The sequence below is a fragment of the Peromyscus californicus genome, unplaced genomic scaffold, assembly GCF_007827085.1.
Source record: "Peromyscus californicus insignis strain IS unplaced genomic scaffold, ASM782708v3 Scaffold_19__1_contigs__length_69161282, whole genome shotgun sequence".
In the NCBI taxonomy this organism is placed as follows: Eukaryota; Metazoa; Chordata; class Mammalia; order Rodentia; family Cricetidae; genus Peromyscus; species Peromyscus californicus.
The window spans coordinates 33,462,860-33,488,641 of NW_026294491.1; the positions used below are offsets into that span (position 1 = coordinate 33,462,860).

The window sequence follows — 25,782 nt, forward strand, 5'->3', positions numbered from 1 at the left end:
GGCAAACTCTGGGCGTGCCCACCGCGGGGGCGTGGCCTGCAGGCGGCAGGGGCGTCCACCTCCCCGGCCGGCACGGGGATGGAGCTGGGTCTCCGTGGGCGCCCGGCCTCCGGGCAGGGGCTGGCCTCGGAGACCCCAGCGACTGCAACAGCAGCTTCCGGTGCAGTGGATTCCCGCGGCTTCCTGTTGTGTCTCTACCTGGTAGGCTTTTTGGTGAGTGCCCTCCCTGGGGTTGGGAAATAGCACTGAGTCTGTGTAAAGACAAGGGGTACTGGAAGGGCTGCACTTCCCTCGAGTTCCTGGGGATTTGTACATCTCCGCCCCGGAACCTGAATTGTGTCGTCAGGTGACCTCAGGTGTGGCTCCGTGACCCAGACACTTTGGAGGGTGACTCCAGTTGCTGTGTGCAGCGGCCGCTGCAAGGGCAAAGGACAGAGGCTGCAGCCCCTAGTAAGCTAAGGACACAGGCCTTTCCTCCACAGCAGGGGTCGGGAAGTCGCTGCTGATAACCCCATCTACACGGGCAGCCTTGAAGTTTGAAATTGAAAGTCACAATGAATTGCACACAACTGCCTTCTGGCAAAATGGCACGTGTTTTTGTTTGGTTTAACTTACATGCATGTGTATATTGGTTTGGGTCACAAGTAGTCCTTTCCTTTGTAGAATGACGTCCTAGTTAGGGTTTCTATTGCTATGTGGAAACACTGACCAAAAAACAAGATGGGGAGTAGAATGACGTCCTAGTTAGGGTTTCTATTGCTATGTGGAAACACTGACCAAAAAACAAGATGGGGAGGAGAGGGTTTATTTGGCTTACACTTCAGCATTGCTGTTCCTCACTGAAGGAAATTAGGACAGGAACTCAAACAGGGCAGGATCCTGGAGGCAGGAGCTGATGCAACTCGGCTATGGAGGAGAGCTGCTTACTGGCTTGCTTCCGATGGCTTGCTCAGCCTGCTTTCTTATAGAACCCAGGACCAGCCCAGGGATGGCACCACGCACCATAGGCTGGGTCCTCCCCCATTGATCACTAATTGAGAAAATGCCTTACAGCTTGATCTCAAGGAGGCATTTCCTCAGCTGAGGCTCCTTCCTCTCTGATGACTCTAGCTTGTGTCAAGTTGACACACAAAAACCAGCCAGTACAAATGAGAAGCTTAAGAAGAAGTCATTCTCCAGCCATCCATTCTCCTATTAATTTAATGTTCGTGAAATTTCTGGATGCCCGCTATGTGATACGTGCCCTGGAGCTCTGATGCCATAGGCAGCTTCTGCTTTCAGAGAATTTTACAGTCTTAGTAGTAAGGTTAAGTTGGTAATCTTGGACCATTTAAAGTGTATGGGGGGGGGGGACCCTAATTCACCCTCATTCCTCTTTCAAGCATAGATTTGTTTGCTTGGTTCAATAGGCCTGGTTAGAAGTTCGTCAATGGCAACAGCTTGAAGAAGCACTCCATAGGATTTCCTCATCAGGCAAAGGATCCATTTTGTTGAAAGGTCAAAGGGAGACGCTTTGTGGCTAGTATCTGATCAGCACTGGGCCTGATAAACAGGAACTGTTCTCTGCCCAGATGAAGTTAGCCTCCTATTTTTTCCCAGACTCATGGTTCTCTAGAATTAGGAGTTAGGATGCAGAACCATGTAGGTGAGGAACAGAAAGGCAGTTTCTGGTCAGTTAGTAGACGTTCAATTAATATCTATTAGAATCTTAAAGAAACGGTGCCTAATGTTCTTTACAGAGCCAGGAGACATTGAGGACCATGCCTTAGAGACGTCTCTGTCTACAGTGAGCTTTCAGGTTCTGAGACACACAATTTCCCTTCCTAGGTTCCATGCCTTTGACTTGAGAGACTAAGCTGCACCCCCCACCCCACCCTTCATTTTTTTTTTTTTTTTATTTTTTGGTTGTGTTTTTAGAATATAGATGTTGCTTACTTCCATTGTGTGTGGTCTAGTTATTTGGAATTCAAAGGTAGTGATTGTGCCTTGTTCTGAGAAAGGTTTTTGACTGCCATCTACTTGGGGTGATGTGTATCCCCAGCCAACTGAGATGCCATCCACCTGGGGTGATGTGTATACCCATCCTACTGAGGTGCCTTCCACCTGGGGTGATGTGTGTCCCCAGCCCACTGAGATGCCATCCACCTGGGGTGATGTGTATCCCCAGCCCACTGAGATGCCACCCACCTGGGGTGATGTGTATCCCCAGCCCACTGAGATGCCATCCACCTGGGGTGATGTGTATCCCCAGCCCACAGAGGCTCTATTGCAAAGGGCACCTAGCTTACTTTTGCCAGATGAAAAGGACTCAGGTTATCACTTGGAACATCCAGACTTTACCCAGAGGGTAACATCAACTACCAGGAGCCAGAATTGAGAATAGTTTGAAAATTACAGTGAAATCAAGTAGTTCATACATCATTTATTATGTGCAGCCTTCCAGCACAGACTTGGATAGTCACAGCCTCGCTTATGCTTTCCATATGCTGTGCACATGGTAAATCTAGTCTGATATAACATTTTGAGAAATGTAATAATAGATTCAAGAGAATAATATATTAGTATATCTTGAGGGAAATACATATGCTTTCCAAATACTTTTTAAAAAAGATTAGGGATTTTTTTCAATGAAAAATGTTGTATAGAATTTGATCATATGCAGCTTTATATATCTTTGAAGGAGCTAATGCTGACTTATTAAGTAACATCCATGGGGTATTATGCACAAGTTAGTTACTACTTTCATATATTTAGTGACCCCAAAAGCTTGAGACACTGATTTCTAAGTGGAAGAGGAAGGGCATGAGATTAGAGAAGTCGTTTGCCAAATGTTCTACTTTTAGCTCTTGACATTTTGAGGTTTTAATTTGTTTCACGGGGAACAGTAAGCTTATGGATTTGGCTCATTTTGCTAAGATGGTGCTGTGTTGCAGGAGAATGTTTCGAGATACTTGATTACACTGTGTAAAGATATGTCACTGTGATTGGTTTAATAAAATGCTGAACAACCAATAGCTAGGCAGGAAGTATAGGTGGGACTTCCAGGAGAGAGAACGGAAGGAGAAGAGATGAATATAGGCCTGGAGAGAGGCTCCAGAGGACACAGAGAGGAAATTGGTGGTACAAGATGGAAGAGAAGCAAAAAGCCATGAGACAGAACATACATTAATATAAACGGGTTGATTTAAGTTATAAGAGCTAATTTGAGACAAGCCTAAGCTAAAGGCCAAACTTTCATAATTAATAAATCTCCCTGTCATTCTTTGGGGCTGGAGGTAGAAAAGAAAGTCCATCTACGGTTCTAAGGTCTATGACTTGATCCCCTTTTCTCTAGACACTTGCTCAATTTCTGTCCCCTCTTTCCAACCCGTAGCAGGTGACAGTCCATCTTCATTGAGATAACCCACCAGCAGACAAACACTGGGTTTCATTCCCTGTGAAAGGCCCTGAAGCTTGAATATATTCATCAGTTTCCATTGGGAAATGCCAATGCCCAGGGAAAGGTTAGGTGGCCCCACCAAGCTGACTTCCCTTATGAATGGTTGCAACAGGTATGAAAAAAATGAAGGTTCTGTAGAAAGTACAGATCGGGAAGGAATTGCTCATTGTAGGAAAGGAGAAGAGAGTTTAGATTCCAACTTCCTGAGAAGAAGGAGTCTGCAACCAGCTTTCCTGGTTAAAAAAAAAAAAAAAAAGAGTTCTTTTAGACTCATAAGGTGCTAAAATGATATCAGTAGCTGTTGCTGATGAGCCTGTGTTTTCATAATTACCATAGTCTATGGATATCAATAGTTCACCAACCTTCTGTTTTCCTCATGCTTCCCTGAGCTTATCAGGTATTGACATGTGTTAGATCTAAAACCTAGTCTGGTGGAACATGCTTGTAATATCAGTGCTCAGGAGACTGAGGCAAGAGGCCATCCTGGGCTCCATAGTAAGACCATCTCAAAAAGTGCAGGCTCTGGTCCATTAGTTTCTTTCAGTAACTGGAGGTTCTTACTGAAGCAAAAACCCGAAACAGTCCCTCCTTCCTTATCCACATAACACCAGGTTTCTTCAGTTCTTTCTTGCTTTGTTTCAGAGGAGGGGCTTCCGTGGCACATCGTCCTCAGGCCAGTCACAAAGAGGCTGCAATGAAAACTGATCCTAGATCAAGAAAGCTCGGGGGTTGTAGACTTACCTGGATTCCATCGTATACCTAGCTATTGTGGCCTACTATTATGGTTCCTTCTTGGCTGCGAAGTTTAGATATGGGTTTGATGTTGGCATCTGATCGACAGCTTTAGAATCACCGGTTGAAATCCTGCTGAGCTTCAGCACTAACTGGAATTCTTTAGACTTTGGACTTTGGTTTCTCACAGGACTTGTTCGGTGTCAGTATGGTTGTCCCACTGTTGAGCCTTCATGTCAAGTCCCTTGGAGTGAGCCCTGCAGTTGCTGGAGTGGTGTGTAAGTGTTGAATACTGTTTATTTGCAAAACACCGACTTTCCAATCCTCTGACAGTAACTCACCCAAAAGTAAATAGGAAATGAAATGACTTGCCAAAATATTTCTAAATACCACCGTGGAGTAAATGGAATTCATCTTTTCCCGGACCACCTGTATTCAGAGGGGTTTTGATAGTTGAGTGATTTCCACATTCCACACTGATGGAAGCTCTGCTTCCTGGGCCTCTGATAATTTGGGCTATATATGTCGAAGGCGAGGCATGGCCTCCTGTCCACAAGCGTAGTTCTGGGACTTAATATGAGACCAAAGGGGCAATCTATGAAGTCATACCTGATGGCCAAGGGTTTCAGTGGTCACCTTGGGAAACCAGTTCCAAGCCTCCCACACCACCAGCACATCTCAGAAGCCCATGGAGTTTCTGCCCATGCAGCATGCAGTTCTGTCCCAAAGTTGTTGAATTGTGAAAGAGGCAGGAGTATCCAGGGCTTAGAACTGTGCATGCTCAATCCTGAAAAACCCTTTAATGCCAGCGGCCCTTGAATCCTTCACAAGTTGGAAAAGAAATTAGGCATTTTTCTACAGCACCTTTGTTGTAGCCTGATCTCTTCTCTATTTATTAATTCCCTCAATGTATGTACATTGAATTATGCTGACCACCGGGTAGCATATAGACCTTTAGGAAAAGCCAAACAGGAGGAGGGGGAGAAAGAACTTTAGTTATATAACTAAAGCTTCTTCGTTTCAAATTTTGCTCATTGTTTAACTGCTCTTTGTTATTGTTGTTTCCATGTATTACTTCTGGCATTTCCACTCATGGATCTAATGGCCTCGCTTATCCTCTTACCTCTAAAATACTTGAGATCTATGAGATGGTGAAAATTCAGCGCCCGGCCGTGGTTTTCCGGGGTTCTGATTTTCACTAGCTAAGACAGCAGGGCTATGTTCAGGGTCCCTCTGACTGAATGGCCCTTGCCTTCATTCTCCTGCTTGCTCTCATTTTATTTTGAAGACTGTTAGAATTTTTTGCAGGAAGGTGTAGGGCAATTTAGCTTCCTGAAGATACCCTTTCCGGTTAATTTTCTGCTGCTTTCTACCTGATGCTTACCACAGCCATTTAGCCACGCCCAGCTGCCTTTTCTAATATTACCGATGTGATTGCCTTTCAGGCTCCTCCTATGGCATTCTGCAGCTCTTCTCCAGCACCTTTGTGGTAAGTTGTCCCCTATCTGGCAGCCCGTCTCCAGTACGTAGTCACATGCTGTGGGTCGTCCACTATGGTGCTTATAACATGGAGGGCTTGAGGGTTACTGAGTAGTGGATGTACAGGTGGTTAGAAAATAGCCTTGTTAGATAGGAGACAGGTAGAGTCCTGTCCTCCGCCCTTCTTTGTCCCATGGGAGGATGTGTGCTTCAAAGACTGAAATGGCTTCTTCTGCGGGGCACACCGAGCCACTAGTACACCTTGGGGAGAAGGGGAATTACATGTATAGCATGCTGTCCCTGTGCTTCAGGGCTGATTTTCGTACTGGAGAAAAGAGTGTCAACAGAAGTTACCACCCCCCTTATTTGCTTCATGTTATCGACAGCAGTCAAGCCCACCTGCATTGCTAGCCTCCAATATGGAAGTGTGTATGGACACTGAGCTAAGTGCCCCGTTATATATATATGAGAGCACTCGGTAGAAACCATTTTAATTGATTGATTAGACATCCGAAAAAAAATGGAGAAGAGGGATTCAGAGGTGGTTTTCTCCCTCTTCCGAGCCATTTGGTAGTCTGACATCCAGAGACTGTCATTGAGCATCCCTGTCTGTCTCCCTGTGCCTGCCCACTGTGGGCATGCTGAAGACCTCAGCGTCCATCAGTTCAGGAGGTTCAGGAGTCATCTACTTATTCTCATAGATGGGCAGCCATGGCCGATCGAATCAGCCGGCTAGCAGCTCACATTTAGGGAACTTGTGTTTTCCCTGGCGCTTCCTTGTTAAGGGATAGTTAATTTAAAAGAAATGGAATGACATTCTACAATAAATTGTTAAATAGGGAAACAATTACTCCCTGATTTATCTTTCTTTCAAGTTTTTAAGACACTGAACTGGTAGGTACTGAAGAGAGGGCTCAGCAGTTGGGGGCACTTTCAGAGGCCCCGGACTCAGTTCTTAGCTTTACATGACAGCTCAAACCTGCCTGTAACTCCAGGGATTTCCAGGAAATACAATGTCTTTTTTTTTTTTTTTCTTTAACACAGGTTGTCTCTATGTAACTTTGTGTCCTGGAAGCTCCTAGTAGACCAGGTTGGCCTTGAACCTACAGAGATTTGTCTGCCTCTCAAATGCACTCTGCCTAGCCTGATCCCATGCCTCCTTTTGCCCTCCTCAGACACTGCATGCAACTGTGACACAGACCTCTGTACAGGCAGAACACTCAGGCACATACAATAAAAATAAATACATCCTTTAAAAATGTTAAGTTTACGTAACACTCAAGTCTGTTCTCATTTGAACTTTGTAACATTCCAGTACATACCTCCCTTTTATAACCGGAGGAAATTAAGACTCAAGGTTTAAGTAATTTAACTCCATCACCTAATCTCAGATTCCGGAATGAATTTTTTTTTTCCTAAAAGTCTTCAGCCATAACTCTGCTAGCAGAAAAACGTGAATAACAGGGCTGAGGTGTAGTGTGGTGTTCACGTGCCTTAGCATGCTGGGCTCTCCCTGGGCACTCCTCGGACACAGTCAATAAATAGACAGATGACTAGAGTCACTTGTCAGGCAGGATGTGTGTTTCACACTCTTGTGAGGAGAAGATTTAGGGAATTTTAGCAAATACTCTGCTGCTTCATTTGGAAACTCAGTCCCAAAGACTTCCTGTGTCTGGATCTCAGATCTAGGAGCAGAGTCGATGGTGCAGGCTAGTCATACAATGTTCCTCTCCTTCCTCGGCCTCTGACCTCCTAGGATGAAGATCAGGCATGGTTAATCAATTGGTTTCTATCTCTAGTGCTTATCAGAGCAACTGGCAGAGAACTGGCATTTATGAATGTGAGCTTTCATTGTGGGCTCTGCCCATACCTGCACTTTTATATTGACCTTTCATTGTGTGTCTTTACTTAGAAAGTACATCTCATATATCATATGGCTGGAATTTAATGAAAACCTTCCTTAGAGAATTTTAAGGTAGGATACCTAGTTTAAATGCCCCCTTTAACCAATAATTTCATTAGTACATATACATATTTTAATTATACATTTTATAAAAACATTTTAAGAACAGATCTTTACAAAGAAAGATGCTTTGTCGAATTAGGTGAATTTTTTAAATCTATGCATTTTCATAAAAAATAACTAGCATTATCAAGCATGTATAACTGTGAGGCCCTGTTCAGAGTATCTCATTTAATCCTCCTAACTGTCCCCAGAGAGTGGCTTGAGGTCTTTACGGGTTATCCAGGAGTCAGGCAGGAGCAGTGACCTCCCTGACCCTCCTTAGAAAACCCTCATTTCAGGCTTATAGTAAGTGTTGAGGGGGCAGATCGTTCCTGGGGTAGATGTTAATGGTGGCGAAACTGAGGTTTAGTGAGGTTAGCCTGTGTCTCAGGTCATAGTCTAGGGAGTGATAAGTGTTCAGGGATGAACCCAGACAGCCTGGCCCGGAGCCCAGGGTGTGGAGCTATCTGATTATGCCGCTAACCCATGACACAAGGTGACCTCATGCTTGGAAGAATGTGGAGGAATCTCTGAAACCCTTTGAAGTAAAGACCAGGCCGGTGGGGGAGGGGGGGGGTTGATGACATTTGTAGGGTGTCTGTGTTTGGGAGGACTTACCATTGGAATGTTTTACAGAGCACTGTGAAGGATTTAGTAACCATTTATATCTTTGTTTAAGTACGCATTTAGACTTCCTAAGGTGATCAGGTATGCCTGGCTTTTGGCAAGAAGAAAGGTGGGCTGAGGTTCCCTGATTAACTGGGCAGGGTGGGGAGGGTGGCTCCTCACTATGTCTTGAAGGAAGCAGGACACAATGTCAGCTTCTTCCCAGCCCGGGCAGAGGAAGAACAGGGCACTGCTCAGTTCACCAAAGGTCATTGGGGGGAGGGGGTGTCAGTGCTCTGTTGCAGTTGGTGTTTAGTGAGCTTTATTTGAAGGCAGATGTACTTTCTTGAAGCAAGGCCTCACTCTAAGTCTCAGTGTGTTGGGGTGGGGGGGGTGCGCAGGATGAAGACGTCCTGTTTTGCTGAATTATTTTTGATTGATCAGATGGGTATGGGCCTGCTGGTAACAGCTACTTTCCCAGTGGAAAGGGAGAACTCGAAGCTTGCTGTGGCAAGCTGTTAATGGGTCTGAACAGCCACCAGACACCTGTCTGCTGCTCCTGCTGCTGCTCCTGCTCCTGCTCTCCTTATTCAGAACTACTCACACCCCAACACCTTGGGGATGTTCTCTACAGGAGGAAGAGAAGGAAGAGCTAACAGGCTGACAAACCCTGGGGCGGTGACTTCCCACACGCTGACTAGCTCTTTCATCCACTACAAGGCTTGATTTTTTTTTTTAAGCTAGTGTATGGCTGGGAGGGAATGGAGGAAGGATAAGAACAGTCAGAGAGCTGGTCTAGACCCCCCGCCCAGCTTGCCCTTCACCCTAGGCAGGACGCCATCCCCCTCTGGGCCCTCTTTCTCCCACTCTGGCCTGTGATTGCATAGGTTTGGGACCATGATGGTTTTTTTTTTTTTCCTATTCACTTTCTTTTTCAGTATTTTTTAAAATTTCTAAACAACCTGGTTTCTGAGAGGAGTGTAGTTTCATAAAACAATAAAAATGAAGACAAAAAGGAGGCTTGGGAATTTCACCTCTCATTGAATTTCTCAGCTACTGGATCGTCGGGCATCATGTTGGATGTGGCATTTTTTTGTTTCACTCACCTTGTGGGTGGCTAGAGGAAATAACATGTGGGGTACATGCCATGGCAGAACCATATCCATATCCAGCTCCCTGACGTTTCCTTGGGCCATAATGTACTGGTATCTGTGTGGTGGTGGTTGCTATTGGAGACGTTTGCTTGTTCCTGTCAGGGCTGCTGGAGTGATGTGGTTGGAAGACGGTCCTCCTTGCTGGTGTGCATTCTGCTCAGTGCCCTGGGTTATCTCCTCCTTGGAGTATCCACCAACGTGTTCCTGTTTACACTGGCTAGAGTCCCTGTGGGTGAGTTCTGAAACTCCCTCCCCCAGAAGTGTATTTCCCTATGTGAACCTGAGCCTGCCTGATAGTGCCTCTTCAATCAGAGCTTACCTGCAGAGACCAATGGCTGCCATGATGACGGTGGCAGTAACCGCTTGACGGGTGGTTGCTGTTTATTGAGCATTTGCTATGGGCAGGCCCTCTGGTAACTTACCCAAAGCTCCCATCACAGCCTGTGACAAAGCCTATCAGAAACTTGTTAGTGTGAATTACTCTGCTGCACCTGACCTGTCTCTTTCCCATTGCCCTGCCTCTCCATGTTTGTTCAGGCAATCAAGAACATGTGAGACGCTTTGCCTAGCACTGTGATTTACCCTGAGACGTAGCTCAGTAGCTGTGCTGCAGCCCTCTGGAAATCTGCAGTACTATGTTAAGAGGACCTGGAGCTGGTGGTTCTCCTCCTTCCAGACTGCTCTTGACTATTTCTCACACCTTGAAATTGCTTTCATCTTCATTGGGATGTTTTTATCCACGCTGGGAAACTGCACCCTTAGGTGTGTGGTATGTGGGGACCTGCTATGGAAACTGTATCCATCCTTGCCTTTCTTAGCATCCAGAGCCCCAAATCTCACCCATTTTCTTTCCTTAGCTAGTGTAGCCTGGACAGACTTCGCAACCCTAGTCCCAAGGCTGCCTCACCAGACATCTGCTCTCATTAAGTTAGCTACTTGCTCTACTCCTAGCATACAGTGAGAATCAGTTCATTTGAGATCATCACACCATTTCTTTGGCCTGCATTTAGAGCATGGATGCTATTGAAGGCACCTTTCTACATTCCCACTGGTGGTTTTACATTTAGAAGTTCTCTAAGTGTGGTCCACAATCCTAACAAAGCCCACCAGTGCATTCGGGTTTATAGTTAAGGCTGTTCACATGCATCTTGGCGTTGCATTTATTGTATTATTCTTTGGTTCACAGTGTGTCTCTCAGTACTACTCCACTCACTCTATGCTATGTCCTGTTCCTAATTCTCTACAAACTGGTGAGGGAGATGAGAACCTGAGTTTGTTTGCAAAACAGGTAGAGATTTAAGGGGAAGATGGGATTGTTTTCATTTAGTATGAGTGGCCTGGTCCAAACAGCTGTGCTCCTAGTATATGGACACCATGATCTTTGCAGACAGCAGTAATACTGGATTCCTTCTTGTCCCCACCTGACCCTTCGCAGTGTTTGGGGATCATGAATGAGAGGGAACGCTGGGAACTTTGCCAGGTTTTCTGGTTTTGCTGTCAGGTGTAGACTCAGATCCTGTGTCCTGAAACTTACCCTGACATTGTGCCTGCACTGGACATCTGCTCTTCCCTTACCTTCCTCTAAAGAACCCTCCCCTGACTTGTTTCTGGGACATTCTCCCGATAGTCATCTTCCCTCATAAGGTTACCCTAACATGGATGTCATTTCAAAGAAGTTCGTGAAGTCCCTCAAAGAAATCTTGTAAGTTTTCTCTCACCCCAGCCCTTCTTCATGCTTCCGAAAACAAGGCTCGAAAGAGTCTATGTAATTGTGAAAGGGGTTCGTCAGTTTGTTCCCAGATGAGCTGCCCGGTGTGTCCAGTGCACATACTCTCATTGTGACCCAGAAACTTGGAGTTGTCAAACTTGGAAACTTGTCAACTCAGTGTGACAGCACCATGCTGGGCCACACAAGATACTGTAAGGAGGCCAGCAGAAGCCTCTGTGTCGTCACAGCTTGGAGTGATGGGCAGTGATCTGCAGGGAGCTCATACTAGTTTGTATTCCATGTCAACCGAAGTGGCTGGCAACCCGTTCCCAGGGTTGGTCAGTGTATTCCTAAGTATTCCTCACAGGTTTGTCAAATAATCCTGTGGAGCGTACAGTCATGCTGAAGGCATCAGGGAGTTGGAAGACAGATTTACAGGTCTCAAGACTAGTAGGAAGCGGTCGGCATTGGTCAGATGAAGCCACCCACCATCATTGACTAGTGTCTTCCTCGGGTGTGGCAGTCAGTGTTGGTTAGATGAAAATGCCTCACGTTCCTTCTCACATGTGTCTTCTCTGCTATCCCTGCCTATACCCCTCATGACCTCCTGATATAGTGTGTGTTTTACCCCAAGACAAACGCGTCTTCCATGAGGGCGGATTTAGCCGTTTGTGTTTGTTTTATTGTTGCTGTCTTTTTGTTTCAGTTGCTAAGCTCGTTGCTTTGTCCCCAGGTTAGGCTCAGTGGGGGCACAGGGCAGGTGTGCAGTCACGGTTTGCCATGAGTGAGTGGAGAGAGCATGGTAACCAGGTAACCGAGGAAGCCACTGTAGGCTAGGGGGCACAGTAAAGAAACTGCCAACCTGCCCATCCCGTTGTATGGTTAAAGTTTTCGTTACAGGTAAAAGAGAGAAAACCTCCCGGGAAGAGAGAGAAAGAGGTAGATTGAACATGGCCAGCAGACTGGACACAGCCAGGGTGAAGGGAGCCGGGGGGGGGGGGGGGGGGGGGGGGGGAATAGTGGAGACAGTGAGATATCGAGAGATAGAGAGGGAGAGTACAGTGGGAACGGTGGGGCAGTGGGGGAAACCTTGCCGTTAGAAAAGGAGGAGAGAAGTGAGTAGGGTGCCAGCGTGGACTTTGAAGTGTATTGCAGGTGCTTAGGATACTGGGGGCAGCTGGAGACCAGCATGTGCTTGGAATATGCCAACCACATGTAGCATTTGCCCCATCTGCCAGAGGTAAGGGGAATGACTCCTTTGGCAGATGGGGACTGGTTTTGGTTTCACAAGTTCCTGAGGAATTCTGGCTTTTATTTAACTGCCAGAAATCTTCCTGTGGCTCATGCTGACCCTCATTTCTGGATATTTGGACTGCCCGAGACCTAACAGCCACCAGGAATTTCAATTGGATGACAAGGATTGTTGGCCATATCAGAGCTGAAGTCTATGACACTCAATGCTAGAGATGAGGTGACCAACCATTATTATGGTGCTGGCTCTGGGTTCCATTTATCATGGCGTGAGTCCTGCAGGCCTTAGTGGTCCAGAGAAAAATGGTAGCAAGCACTCCATTTGGCTCAGAGAGGAAGAGTAGCCCAGAGGGGTCTGCTCCTCCAGAGTGCAGACAGTTACAGAGCACATTTCTTCTCCCTTGCAGGTATTTTTAAACACACCCTCTCCATCTCCAGGGCACTGCTTTCTGACCTGGTCACAGAGAGGGAGCGGCCACTTGTACTGGGACAGTTCAACACAGCCTCGGGTGTAGGCTTCATCTTGGGCCCCATGGTTGGTGGATATCTGACAGAGCTGGATGGCGGATTCTATGTGACGGCTTTCATCTGCTCTTCTGTCTTCCTTCTCAATGCTGGTGAGTTGACTGTTGAACATGTACACTTAGTCTACGCATTTCTGTCGAAGCCTTGTGATTGTTTTTTTTAATACAGAATAGGCCGACTTGACTTGTGGCTGGGGGAATGGCTCAGGGCCTAAAAGTTCTTGCTGCCCTTGCAGAGAACCAGAGTAGGATTCCCAGCAGCTGTATGAGTGGCTCACAGCTATCCGTAACTTCAGCTCCGAGGAGTATGGCATCCTCTTCTGGCCTCCGTGGGCCTCCCTGTGTACATATAACTCACACACATACAGTCACACACACATCAGGATTAATAATAATAGAATAGGCAGAGTCATTGTTCAAGAATGAGTGTTGATTTGAAGATCCTCTCTACTGCTCTCATAGTGACTAGATGAGTCTGTATCCCCACCAGCATTGTGCCGGCTTCCCTTTCTTCTGCATCCTCACTCTCATCGTTTTATGGTTGTCATCATTCAATAATCCTCTTACAGGAGGAGGTCGCAACTCACTATGGCTTTGACTTGAACTTCCGTTTGTTGGTGATGTTGGGCGCCATTTTGCTTACCATTTGTTAGAGAAGCATTTCAGTCCTTTGCTAAACTTGTTTCGTTTTGCCTTTTTGCTACTGAGTTGAAAGAATACCTTGTATAGCTTGGATACCAACTTATTTTTTTTAATATTGTTACAAAAATTTAATCACTATATTATTACACATGTGAAAAACTTTGGATACAATTGTGAAACCTAAGTAGGCTATAGGCAATGGTGCAAAACGCTAAATGTTGATAATTTTCCCAATGTACTCTCTGGGAAACACTTATTCTTCAGAATAAATGAGTTAGTTTTGCATTTTAATTGTTTAAGAATTCCATACATTATATTTTGAGGAAATTCATCTCTCCCAAGATCCACTCCCCATTCCGTACTCAACCAGCTTGTGTCTTCATTTGAAACGAAAACCCCTTTAGTGCTGCCCATCTGCTCTTCAGTGTGTCCGTTCACTACCAGGGGCCACACCCCTAGAGCAAACCTCCTCTCCTGGCCGGCAGCACTTACCAGTAGTGGCTCCTCCCCTGGAGTGGGGCTTGGTGCCCACCTCCCCGCCCCATGCTGGGGTTTTGTCTGACTTAATATTAACTTTTTTTAAAATCAGATACTGGATCTGCAGATAACATCTGTTCTTTACATTGCCCTTTGACTTCAGAGACTGTTTCTCCTGCTGTGCAGAAGGGTTTTGGTTTACTTTAGGTCCCCTGCCTCTTTATGCTTTTATCGCCTGTCTTCCTGGTAGCATACCCAGAAGCATCAATGCCAAGCCCAGTTCTCAGAAGCTGCCTGCCTCCCTTTTCCTCAGGGTGTTACGTGTGTAGGCCTTACCTTTGTCTTTAATCCATCTTGAGCTCATTTTTGTGTGTGGCATAACACAGGGACCAATTCCATTTTTTTTTGTACGATATGTATTAGTTATTATAATATATATGAAAACATCTCTATTTTTAATAGAGCTATTAAACTTTTCAATAAAATGTGGAAGTTTAAAAAAAAAAAACAACTATGGATTTTCCTGCCACAGACCCCAGGGTCGTGACATGCTTTATTCCTCCTACACAGTGATGGACAATGCCATGTTCTCTCCCCCACCTGAACTGCCACACAGCCTTCCTGGCCTACCTCACATGTGCAGTCAGTCTGGCTCCTCCTGGAAGGCTTTGCACTGACTTTCTCTGCCGGGCACATTTCCTGTCGTGTGTCTCTCCCAACCCTCTTCTTCTGGTCATTCACTTCTCAGACATTTGCTTCATTTGACGTCTTTGCCCGATCATTCTGAATAAAACTATAGCTAAGGGTTTTTCACAGTACTTTGAAAACTCTGTTGCTGTTTCAGTTTCATGCTTCAATTCTATGACATCCTGCACAAGGGCAGGCATTATACTAGATGCTCTCTCTGCTGTTCCTGTCCCCGCACATATTCCACAGCATTCAATGAACAAGAAAGACCCCCTGCACTGTGGAGCGAGCTAGGTGCTCCAAGACTCTTCTTCCTCTTTGGCAGGAGACCATAACATGGACAGGTCTTGAATAAACAGTTTCGTAAATGAGAGAAGCCATACAGACTGTCTGGCTGCCTTTCCATTTAATGATATGCCGCTTTACCGCAAGGGTTTGAAACTTCTTCACCTTAGGGCCTAATAATGAGCAGCGAGTTCCATGCTGGCCCCTTTCAGATTCTGGAAGTGAGGTTCGTGAGTTTATTTTCAGTTTTGACAAAACCGCTTGATAATTTCTCTCGGGATCTGAATCTGCACCCTCCCCCAAGAGAGAGCCCTGATGCTTGCTGGGAACCTTGTGAAAGGCGGCGTACAGCCTGTTGCCATTGGTTACTTTACAAACATCAGTGCAAAGGAAATGAAGGGGAAAGCATCCGTTTCATCGCAGAATGTAGTAGGAACTTAGTGTAAACAGGTTTTACTCAATAGGGTGAGATTAAAACATTTGCATATAGGTCTTACAAGGAAGAGAAAATAAAAAAGATATGAATTCCTGGTCATAAACCTAAGTTTTATAGTATTTGATAGAAAAGACAAATATTTAATATTTCTTACAAGCATGTAAGCCAAAAGTGACCGTGGAGATTTTTTTGTAGTGAGACTTTCTTCTCAGGGGAGACTAAAGCATGTCTACCCCTCCTTAAAAGGTTCCAACAACAAGACAAGTGCAGTTCCACCAAAGATCAATCCGGAAAGCCCATGTGTTATTGGGCTTCCTTACTACAGAGCATGGGTGAGGACCACTGGCAGTAGCATGAGTGGATGTAAGCAGCCAGACTAGAAAGTCTTCATCCAGCATGGAGGATGCTCCCTTCATCCAGCATGGAGGATGCTCCCTTCATCCAGCATGGAGGATGCTCCCTTCATCCAGCGTGGAGGATGCTCCCTTCATCCAGCATGGAGGATGCTCCCATCATCCAGCGTGGAGGATGCTCCCTTCATCCATCATGGAGGGTGCTCCCTTCATCCAGCGTGGAGGATGCTGCCTTCCAATAGCTACATAGATGGAGACCCTCCTAATTAACTTCCCCCAGCCTAGATGGCCTAGCACCCCCTTTGACACCCATGATGGCATGTGCAGTTGAGGTAGAATTGCACACAAATGATTTTGGAGGAGCCCTGGAGTCTTGGAATCACAAGCAGAAATCCAGACCAACCCCCAACCCTTCCTTCTGTGATGGAATGTCTACAGTCAGTAAAATCTGATGGTGATTTTTTAAAAATTAGTTTAAAAAACTAAAAAAAACTAATTTAAAATGCATTTTAATTAAAATGTAATTATATCACTTCCCCCTTTGCTTTCCTTCTTCCAGCTGCTTCCATATCCCTCTCCTCCCAGCCCTCCCATGTCCCCACTACTCACTCAATTGATAGCTCCTTCTTCTCTTTGATTGTTATTGGCATGCATGCATGAGTGCATGTCTGTGTATGATGAAGTCTTGGAACCGATCTGATGAAGGCGGTGGCTGTTTTGTTTGGAGAACCACATTCTGTGTCTTTGGATCCCAGTGATGGTGCTGTTTGGTATTTTACCTCAGCCTGAACATATGGGCAGATGTGGGTCCATTAGGAATGTGCAGTTGCACACGTTCCCAGCCACAGTGACTGGAGTCCTAGAGATCTATTTTTTCAACTCTAAACATCTGGAACTGGGCATTGCTGGAGCAATGCCGGGCACATTTCCAGAGGAATGGGACAACCATCTGGCTAGGTACAGAGTCCCAGTGCCCTCCACCCAGGTAGTCGCTGGTTTCCTCATTCCCTTGCCGCCGTCACACCTTCTGCCCTAACTCGTCTTCTTCCAGCTGAGAAATCAGGCTGTTGGGTCTGACAGACTCACGCCCACGTCCTGCCTTGCTGGTTATTAACGCGAGCTATTAGAATGCCTCTTCGGTTTTCTCACCTAGTCTAATGTTGCTAGCAACACTCACGGCCTTGCTGCAGGAACCAGGGAGATCTTGCACAAAAGGGGTTTTACCCAAGCATCGTCGTCATCACTGTGATTTTGAGACAGGGTCTCTTGTAGCCCAGGTTAACCTCCAACTGTCCCCTGGATACTGATGTGTGTCACCATCTCCACTTCATGTGGTCCTGGGGATGGAACCCAGGGCCTTGTGCACACTAGGCAAGCATTCCATTAACTCAGCTACATCCTCTACCCCTTCTTTTATTAATTCTACTCTTACGTCTGAGATCATCAATAGCAGTTTTTGTGTTTTTATGAGGATTCTTTGATAAAATGGCCCTCTTAGAGATAAGAGTAGACTAAAAAGCACCCAGGTCTATGATTAACTGTGGTTCATGGCTGAAATCCTTACACAGTGTTTAGACAAAGCCATGTGCTCATGAGGTGGTTGAAAACAACATGGAACAGCCATTGGGCCAGACTGAACTTGGAGTGCAGAAAGACCATTAAGGATATACTTGGAAGAATGTCTTAGAATAGAAAACGTAAGTTCCACTTTAAGAAATTTTTTTAGCATAGATTGCTAAGAAGTTCTAAAAGACTCAAGGCAGAAGCATGACAGTCAGGGGGGTCAGTGGTTGGCTTGTCTGAATGCCGATCATGTGTGCTGGGTAAGGCTGAGTGGCGTGGTCCCTGTGCGTGGTACTCTGCGGTTTTGCAAGTGTGACCCTTGAAAACACCTGGTGGCCCTGGGTGGAAAAGAAGCCAAATGGTATTTCCTGATGGCTACTATTGTCCAGCTGTCTCTCCTGGCCATTGGCCAAGGCCCATCATGGCTGTACTACCAGCCTCTGTCCCTCTTTCAACATGGCCCAACTGTAAGACAGTTGCCGTTGACTTATCTAAATCTCCAATGAGGTTTGGGTTTTATGGGGGCAGGATTTTCACAGGGCTTTGACTTATTTATTTGTGCATTTCTGGTGTCATTAGCACATTGGAAAAGCCCCCTGTGAACTGTGTATGCGCATACACTTGGATGGATGAGTGGGCAGGTAGACAGATAATTAGGAAATTTTGTTGAGAAAAGCATTTGCATGTACACTTTAGTGAATGTAAGGGCATAGCTACGAAGCGATGGCATAAGAGAAGTGAGCACCTGAGCCAAGAAGACAGTGACTGCTTTGCGTGTAATTTCAGTAGCTTTTACAGAACTCGAGTCCATTGCTAGGGGTCCTGATGCCATAGCAGAACTGTGGGACTGGTGGGGAAGCTGGAATCAATAACCAAGTAAATGTAGTGTAAAATACAGGTGAGTGATCTCATACAGATACTCCTTTATCCCCCAGGGAGCCACTGTAGGCATCCAGCACACTGTGTTAACAGGTCTCTTACCATGTCATTAGGTCTTGTTTGGCTGTTACCTTGGAGAGAAACAAACCTCAACAGCGAGGAGAATGGTTGGACCTGGGATCAGAAGCAAGCTACAGCACCCAGAAAGTCAGAAGGTACACTGCCGGGAGCAGCCGCCACCCCTAGGACCAGGAGGAGTGAGAAGGAAGTGCAGAGGCCCTGGGTTGAGGTCATGTCAGCCTTGAAGGACATGAAGAGCCTCATATTTTCCTCATTGTGGGACGTATTTCTTGTGCGCTTGCTGATGGGGGTGGCTGTCATGCTGTACTACAGTAATTACGTCTTGGCCCTGGAGGAGCGTTTCGGGGTCCGGCCCAAGACCACGGGGTACCTCATCAGCTACACCAGTGCCCTGGGTGCCCTGGCTGGCTTTGCTGTGGGGCCCATTCTACGACTGTACAAGCACAACTCCCACATGGTCCTGCTGCACTCTAGTGCGCTCACCTGCCTGCTGCTGCTGCTCTACTCCATGGCCACCACCATGGATGTGGTGGTCTTTTCCTCGACACTTCTGTCCTTCTCCACCACCATTGGGAGAACTTGCATCACCGACCTCCAGCTGAGTGCTGGTGGGGCCCAGGCCAGTGGCACTGTCATAGGTGTGGGCCAGTCTGTGACTGCCGTGGGCCGTATCATTGCCCCTCTCCTCTCAGGAGTAGCCCAGGAGATCAGTCCCTGTGGCCCCCCAAGCCTGGGTACTGCTTTAGCCCTGGTGGCTATTTTAATCATGTCACTAAACAAACCTCATTCAGGTATTTATGTATTGTAGTCTTGGGGACCCAGCCCCAGGCTGCAGGAAGGGCTTAAAGAGAAAGCCACAGCATTGCATAACTAGACTTTTTCTATCTGAGAAGAGAAGAAAAATACACATACACACACACACACACACACACACACACACACACACACACACACCTATTTTCTTGGTGGTTACTTTTCTTTATTCTCATGCTGCTCCTCTCATGCTGGTACACTCATATTGTTCGTTCTTGTTGCTATTTGTATTACTACATTGCTCCATCTTACCATGTCTTTTTAGTTTATATATCCCAACCAATTATTTCAGGCAGTGTAAGAATCATAAGGTCACATTTCAAAGGTAAAAATTGTAACTTCTAATTTGCCAGGAACACCTGTAGCCCTCATTTGGGGCTATAGAGTCGAATTATTTTCGCCAGCCTTGACAAGTCAGAATATATTTTCACAAATTGAGGTCAGGAAATGGGTGCAAGGACTTGACCATTTTCCAGCTAGCAATAATTGGGCTGTCTTTGTATTTACAACTAGCCAGATAGTATAGCTGTGTGTCCTTGCTGAACAAAATTGGGAATGTTTATCTAAAAGACCATTAACAAGGCACCTGGTCTAATCTAAAGCTCCTTTGAAGCTTTGTTTCACCTAATGAGATACAAGAAAACTGTTACTGCAATTCTCAGCATAAAGATCGACAGAATTTGAGCCAGCCTGGCTCCTGGATTCAAATGTTATTCTAAATCATAAATCTGAGCTGTGACTTAAAGCAGTTTCTTAAGTGTGGCTCACAAGCCTCATGTAGCCATAGGCCTAGCTATGAAATATTTTCATTCATCAAAATTATAAGGCTTAAGGAATGATTACTTTCTTGACAATCCACAGATCACAATGCCCCCATTAGATTGAGATGTAATCATAAGATAAACACACTACAGTACAAGTAGTGGGGGACTCCCCACACCATATACAGTATATCACATACCAAAGGTACCCCAGAAGCAAAAGCTGTTTCATAGTCTGGAGTCTCATGGCCTTGCCTAAAATGAGATTGACCCATCAGAGATTTTCCTCTTGGTGGACTGGCACCTGAACTTCAGCTCCCGCCTGCTGTACTTCTGCCATGGCCACCAGCAGGGATGGGAGTGAGAAATTAAAAGGGGAGTAGAATGGATTGGGACCACTTGAAGAAGCAGAGTTAAAACTGGGCCAATCGGGGACAAAGACTGGTCAGAAGGGCATTTCAGAGAGGGTGTGTCATTTCCAGATGACCATGGCCAGTCCTCACCTGTACAGGGATGCCAGCCAGACCATCAGAAGTCAGCTGCAGATAGGAAAGCTTAGATTGAGCACAGCTCTGCCAGGGGACCGTATCCAAAGCTTACTCGGATGGCTTCTCTTCCCACCTGGGCCAGTAAAGTTAACGTTTGCTACCAGGGAAAGGCAGCACACTACAAAGAGGTGCCGGTGGTAGGAGAGCAACTTGGTATGTGAAAGGATGGAAGACCCATATGCAAGGAACAGTGTCCCATTGAAAAATGGGTGCTATGTTAATCACATGCTGGTCACCCCTCTGGAGGGCAGGGTTTTCTGCTAAACCCAGAAGCCAAAAGTAGCTTCTCTGTCAAAATCCCAGAGACTGGAGTAGCTGCTTTACTTAAACCAACCTGTTGCGTTCTCCACCAGTAAACAACTAGATGCTGAGCTTACCCCCAGACACAGATGGACAGACCTTGCAAAGCCAAATCTGGGGTTTTAAGCACCAGTGGCCATATCTCATAGAGGGGAAGGAGCACTGTTCAATGTACTAGTTTTTATTAAAGTAAAAGCTAGAGACTACAGTTTTTAATAGCTAACTGGACATGCCCCCTAAACTTACTGCTTACAACTGTGGTATACCATCTTTCACACCACTCAGAAGTCAGTCTGCACTAGAAGCAGCTTTCTGGGAGGCCTTCTCTACTCTCTGGGACTAAATCACTTTGGACTTTGGGGAGATCTGTGATCTCAGAAGCTGGGCCTCTGAGGAATTGTGTTATTCTGGTGTTAAAGAGCTGATAGTGAAGGGGAAACATGGGAACATTCTGTACATAGAAAGGGTCGGGGCCATCCCAGGCTGCGGAGAGACAGGCTGTACGGGGGCTTTTGAAAGTCATTTATTTGCTGTATTTCATTTGACTTTGGTGCATTGGGAGTGTGGATGTGTCCTTCTCTGTAACTTTAAGCCACCACTCCATCAGCACCCAGGAGTGGCCCAGAAGGTGGCTTCACAGACTCATGTGGACCAACCTTTGGACCACTGGGGTTACATTGATTGTTTAGGAGCATTGCTTAGGGGCCGCTCTCTCACAGACAGCCCAGATTCACATTCCTTTTCATCCTCTTGATGATTCCACTAGTATATGTTTTCACCCTCACATAACATGTACTTGTGAGTGGCATTTTAATGCACTAGTATTTCATAACTAGTGTTTACTATTTATAAATCCGAAAAAGGTGTTTCCGTAGTTTTAGGAGTTGTAGGTGGGATAAACTCAAATATTTATGACAATTGAAAGTACTTTTTATCTTTTCCTCTTTGGCTACAAAAAAAGAAGTTCTCTTTTAAAGTGTTTCCACTGTGAATTAAACACAGCAGCTAAGGGCTCTTAAGAGACCAAAGCATGGCGTGAATGGCCATGCCCTCGTGCAGCATCTAAATGTCATGGAGACTAGGCTCAGAAGGACAATAAATGAATGATTACCATGATGTAATGAAGTAAGGTTTCAGAAGCGTTTCTCCAAAGACTCTTGGCACATTCAGAGACGGTCGGTTTTTCTTACAAATGCTTATGGTAGCCATAGCACTTAAAACCATAGCACTTTATTTTTTAAGTCAAACCTATAAAATTAATGAGGCTTTAAAATTAATAAGACACATGGAGATTCTGGAAACCAGAATAACCAATATCTAGAGAAACACTATTATCCTGTATTAGTGACTTTAGTGATTTGTTAATCTGATGGTTGTTTTTTGTTTTGTATTGTTTTTTTGTTTGTTTTGTCTCCTTTGGTAAATGTTTTCTCACATTTCATCTTGTCTGGTGTGTCGTTCAAAGTGTGGTCCATAGACCACCATGTCCTGGGATATGTACATGCTCCAGCCCCAGCACATTCCTGCTAGGGACCACTTTGAGGAGCTGTCTAGCTGATCTGTTTACACAGAAAGCTTTGACAACCACTGGGCTGGTGAGTAGAATTTATATGTTTTATGGGATAAAATCTCAGGGAAATTAAATTTTCTCAGTTAATGTGTGTGTCATGTTCTTTAAATTCTCTTGCATGTCATTCATAATCTTGTCTAAAATAGTAGGTTGTGCCACATGCACTTGTTCCTGTATAGGTGAAAAATACCTTCATGTAGTTTTTAACTTGGAGCTGTATGGAAATTTGCTTTAGAGATCTGGACTGTTTATGAAGGGGAGCTTACCCACCTACCCCCAACATGCCAGCCACAAGTGGATGCTGTGAAATAGGGCTCTCTCTTGTGGAACTCTATTTCAAAAGGCTTAGCTTTCCCACAGAGCATAAGGTGCCCAGCTCAGGTCAGAGGGATGAGAAAAAGATGGGAACCAGGAAGGCATATTTGGAAGGCTCAGCCATGAACTGAGTGACCTGGACACTGACCTGTGCGTAGTTCTTCCTGAAGCCCACCAAAGGGGGCAAGATAATGCTGGTTCTCTACCTGGCTGCATGCCTTGACCCTTGAGGTCCAGACACTTAACATACTTAGGATAGAGAATCACTGAATAGAATTAAAAGCATGGTGGGGAGCTCACGTGCCATGCTCAGCAGCTCAGTTTTGTAGGTTATGTGGACCACTGCTCCCAAACACACAGATTTTATTAAGATCCTCTAGCTGTGGTGGGAGGCAGATAGATGCTGAGAAAGTAGTATGGACATTGGAACGGTGATCCACATGAGTCAGGAGGGACAAATGGATGCATGGATATCGGGAGGCCAAGAAGAGAAGCCTGTGCCCGACAGTTTTATGTCAACTTGACACAAGCCAGAGTCATCTGGGAAAGGGGAATTGCCTCCATAAGATCAGTAGGCAAGCCTGGAGAGTGTTTTCTTAATTAGTGACTGGTGTGGAAGGGTTCAGCCCATTGTGAGTGGTGCCATCCTTGGGCTAGTGTTCTTGGATGTTATAAGAGTAGGCTGAGCAAGCCATGGGGTGCAAACCATGGGCACAAGCCAGTAATCAGTATTCCTCCATGGCCTCTGCATCAGCTGCTTCCTCCTGGTTCCTGCATTGTTTGAGTTCCTGTCCTGCCTCCCTTCAGTGATGAACAGTGGTGTTGGAGTGCAAACTAAATAAACCCTTTCCTCCTCAATTTGCTTTCCATCATGGTGTTTCATCAATAAAAACCAGAACAAAGGCACACAGAAGAACGATCGAAGATGAAAATTCTTGATGCAAGAATGGAAAGATGGTATTTTTATCAGTCGACTTAAACTATTATATCTTGATAAATAAAAATCCTTCAGTGCATGAAGAAAATGAATACAATTAAAATGAAAGGTGGCAATTGGGAACATGGCAGGGGTAACCTTTCTTCAGGCTTATCTAGGACTCTCTGCTAAGTGCCCTTGCACCCAGCAGCCAAATGTTCATTCTAAGATCCCAAAGGCAGTGTCAAACCTCACATAGCCTGTTTTTTCCTAAACAGATACCAATTTCATTTTTCCCATCTTAACCACTATAACGTTTCCAGTACTAGAGCAAATGTGGCATGAACTTCTTTATCCTAATACACAGTTTCACCAACAAGTTTATTCTTTTCTCCGAAGCTGTAAGCATTCCCCTTAGCGCTTACAGCAAGCGCTTTATAGCTTCACTTTGGCAGATCTGAACTGCATTCTCAGTGCAGTGAGGCCAAGAAGAACACAGGCAATGCATTGTCAGCACAGTTGATGTAATAACCAAGATGGCTGCTAAGTCCTTAATATACAGGTAGCACACAGGGATACCATGGAGACAAGGCACAGAGTGACATCATACAAGCTGTACATCATTCTTCTCACAATGGTATGCATTGCAAACTCATATATTGTTTATTTCTAGAATTTTCATGTAATACTTTCTGGATCTTGGCCACAAAGAACTGAAACTGTACAAAGTGATATATAAGTCATATAAGGAGGGAATTACTATATTCCATTCTGAATTGTTGGGGTTTGAGGCCATTTATTGTTTGGTGAAATAGCTTACCTAACTAAATCTGTCCCAAACTTGTTGAAATAAAAATTGTGTGGAATGCCCAGGATAAACCTGATGTTGCCTGCGTCCTGTTGTGACTTTGCCACCACCATTAGCATTTTATTCCTAGAGCCAGTTTGTTTCTTGAGGCTGAGGTCCTGGTCTCTGCTTTGGAGACAATTTTGGTAGTGCCAGTCAGTAACATCACTGATAAGGTTGAGTGTTCTTGAGCCACCGTCAAAGTACCTTTACTGGACCATCTCTTTGGAATGAATAGCATGCTCAGGATGCCAAGTGGTAACTGTATTGAAAGTAACTTCCTACCTAAGCATAAAGGCTTAGCAATGCCCCAGAGTAAAGGAAGAAGCAGCCATGGCAGCAAGATAATCACATGGTGTATTAATTCACATGTCTGATGCTGTGCACTGATGAAACCCTAAAATTTGGTGGGCTCATACATCATAATCACTTTAAATCATTTAGTGAAACAATTATTGGCATTGAACTGGAAGAAGGCAATATTTCATATTCAGCACCAGGTTTATCTTTGAATCCTTTAAAAGGATCTTCCTAAACATAAAATTTAGGAATCCAGGATGATTCCTATAATGAGATATTTAAGATGGTTGTTTGGTTCAAATGTAATTTGAAGGTTTTAGTATTCTAAATTCTTCTCTTTCATGAACTACAGCCATCATGAGGTGTCAATACAAACAAGAGTCAAACTACCATGTTTATAGATGGAGTTTCTGGGAATGCTTAATAATCTGTGAAATCATTTGCTCCAAACATTGTTGATTAAATGATTGCATTTTAATATTCAAACATTGTTAAGACCTTTTCCCATCAAAACAGTGAAACTTTTCCTTTAATAGTGTACATGGACAAAAGATCTGTTTGGCAAGCTGTTGATCATATCTAGATATAAAGACCATGTTTCTTCTAAGTTAAAATCATGCTTGTTAGTCATGGCTCATACAACAGGAGCCACCTCAATGTCTGAATATTTGATTCACAAGTCACCACCACTGCGTCTGTCATAGGGCATCCCACTTTGTCCCCTGTCCCCATGGCACCTCTACACATCTCCTACCAACTGCAGTGAAAGGCTGACAGAACCCATGATGCCTCTGTGGTGTACTGAAAGATCTTAGTGGGTTTTTTTGTTTTGTTTTGTTTTTCGAGACAGGGTTTCTCTGTGTAGCTTTGCACCTTTCCTGGAACTCACTTGGTAGCCCAGGCTGGCCTCGAACTCACAGAGATCCGCCGGCCTCTGCCTCCCGAGTGCTGGGATTAAAGGCGTGCGCCACCACCGCCCGGCCTTAGTGGGTTTTTAACCTGTGAAGATGACACATGCTAAGAACCTTGAAAATGAGATAAGCCATTCAATGTAGACGTGTTAATAACACATCCATAAATACCCCTTCCCTGAGCATAAAGGTAAAACTGT

General features: G+C 45.2%; 1 protein-coding gene across 1 annotated transcript; it reads left to right on the plus strand.

The window, feature by feature from the left end:
* Positions 1-25: 25 nt before the first annotated feature.
* Positions 26-24,408, plus strand: Mfsd9 (major facilitator superfamily domain containing 9). The gene is made up of 6 exons (XM_052745003.1): positions 26-213; positions 4,362-4,449; positions 5,617-5,660; positions 9,518-9,647; positions 12,782-12,991; positions 18,334-24,408. Exons 1-6 carry the CDS (start codon positions 79-81, stop codon positions 19,107-19,109), a joined length of 1,383 nt encoding a protein of 460 aa, XP_052600963.1. The 5' UTR covers positions 26-78; the 3' UTR covers positions 19,110-24,408.
* The last annotated feature ends 1,374 nt before the right edge of the window (positions 24,409-25,782 follow it).

Bases quoted from the DNA above. Each gene is read 5' to 3' on its own strand.
- Mfsd9 (XM_052745003.1), top strand. From the start codon at position 79: ATGGAGCTGGGTCTCCGTGGGCGCCCGGCCTCCGGGCAGGGGCTGGCC. The intron at 5,661-9,517 runs GTAAGTTGTCCC...TGTTCCTGTCAG, and splicing joins TCTTCTCCAGCACCTTTGTG to GGCTGCTGGAGTGATGTGGT. The intron at 9,648-12,781 runs GTGAGTTCTGAA...TCTCCCTTGCAG, and splicing joins ACTGGCTAGAGTCCCTGTGG to GTATTTTTAAACACACCCTC.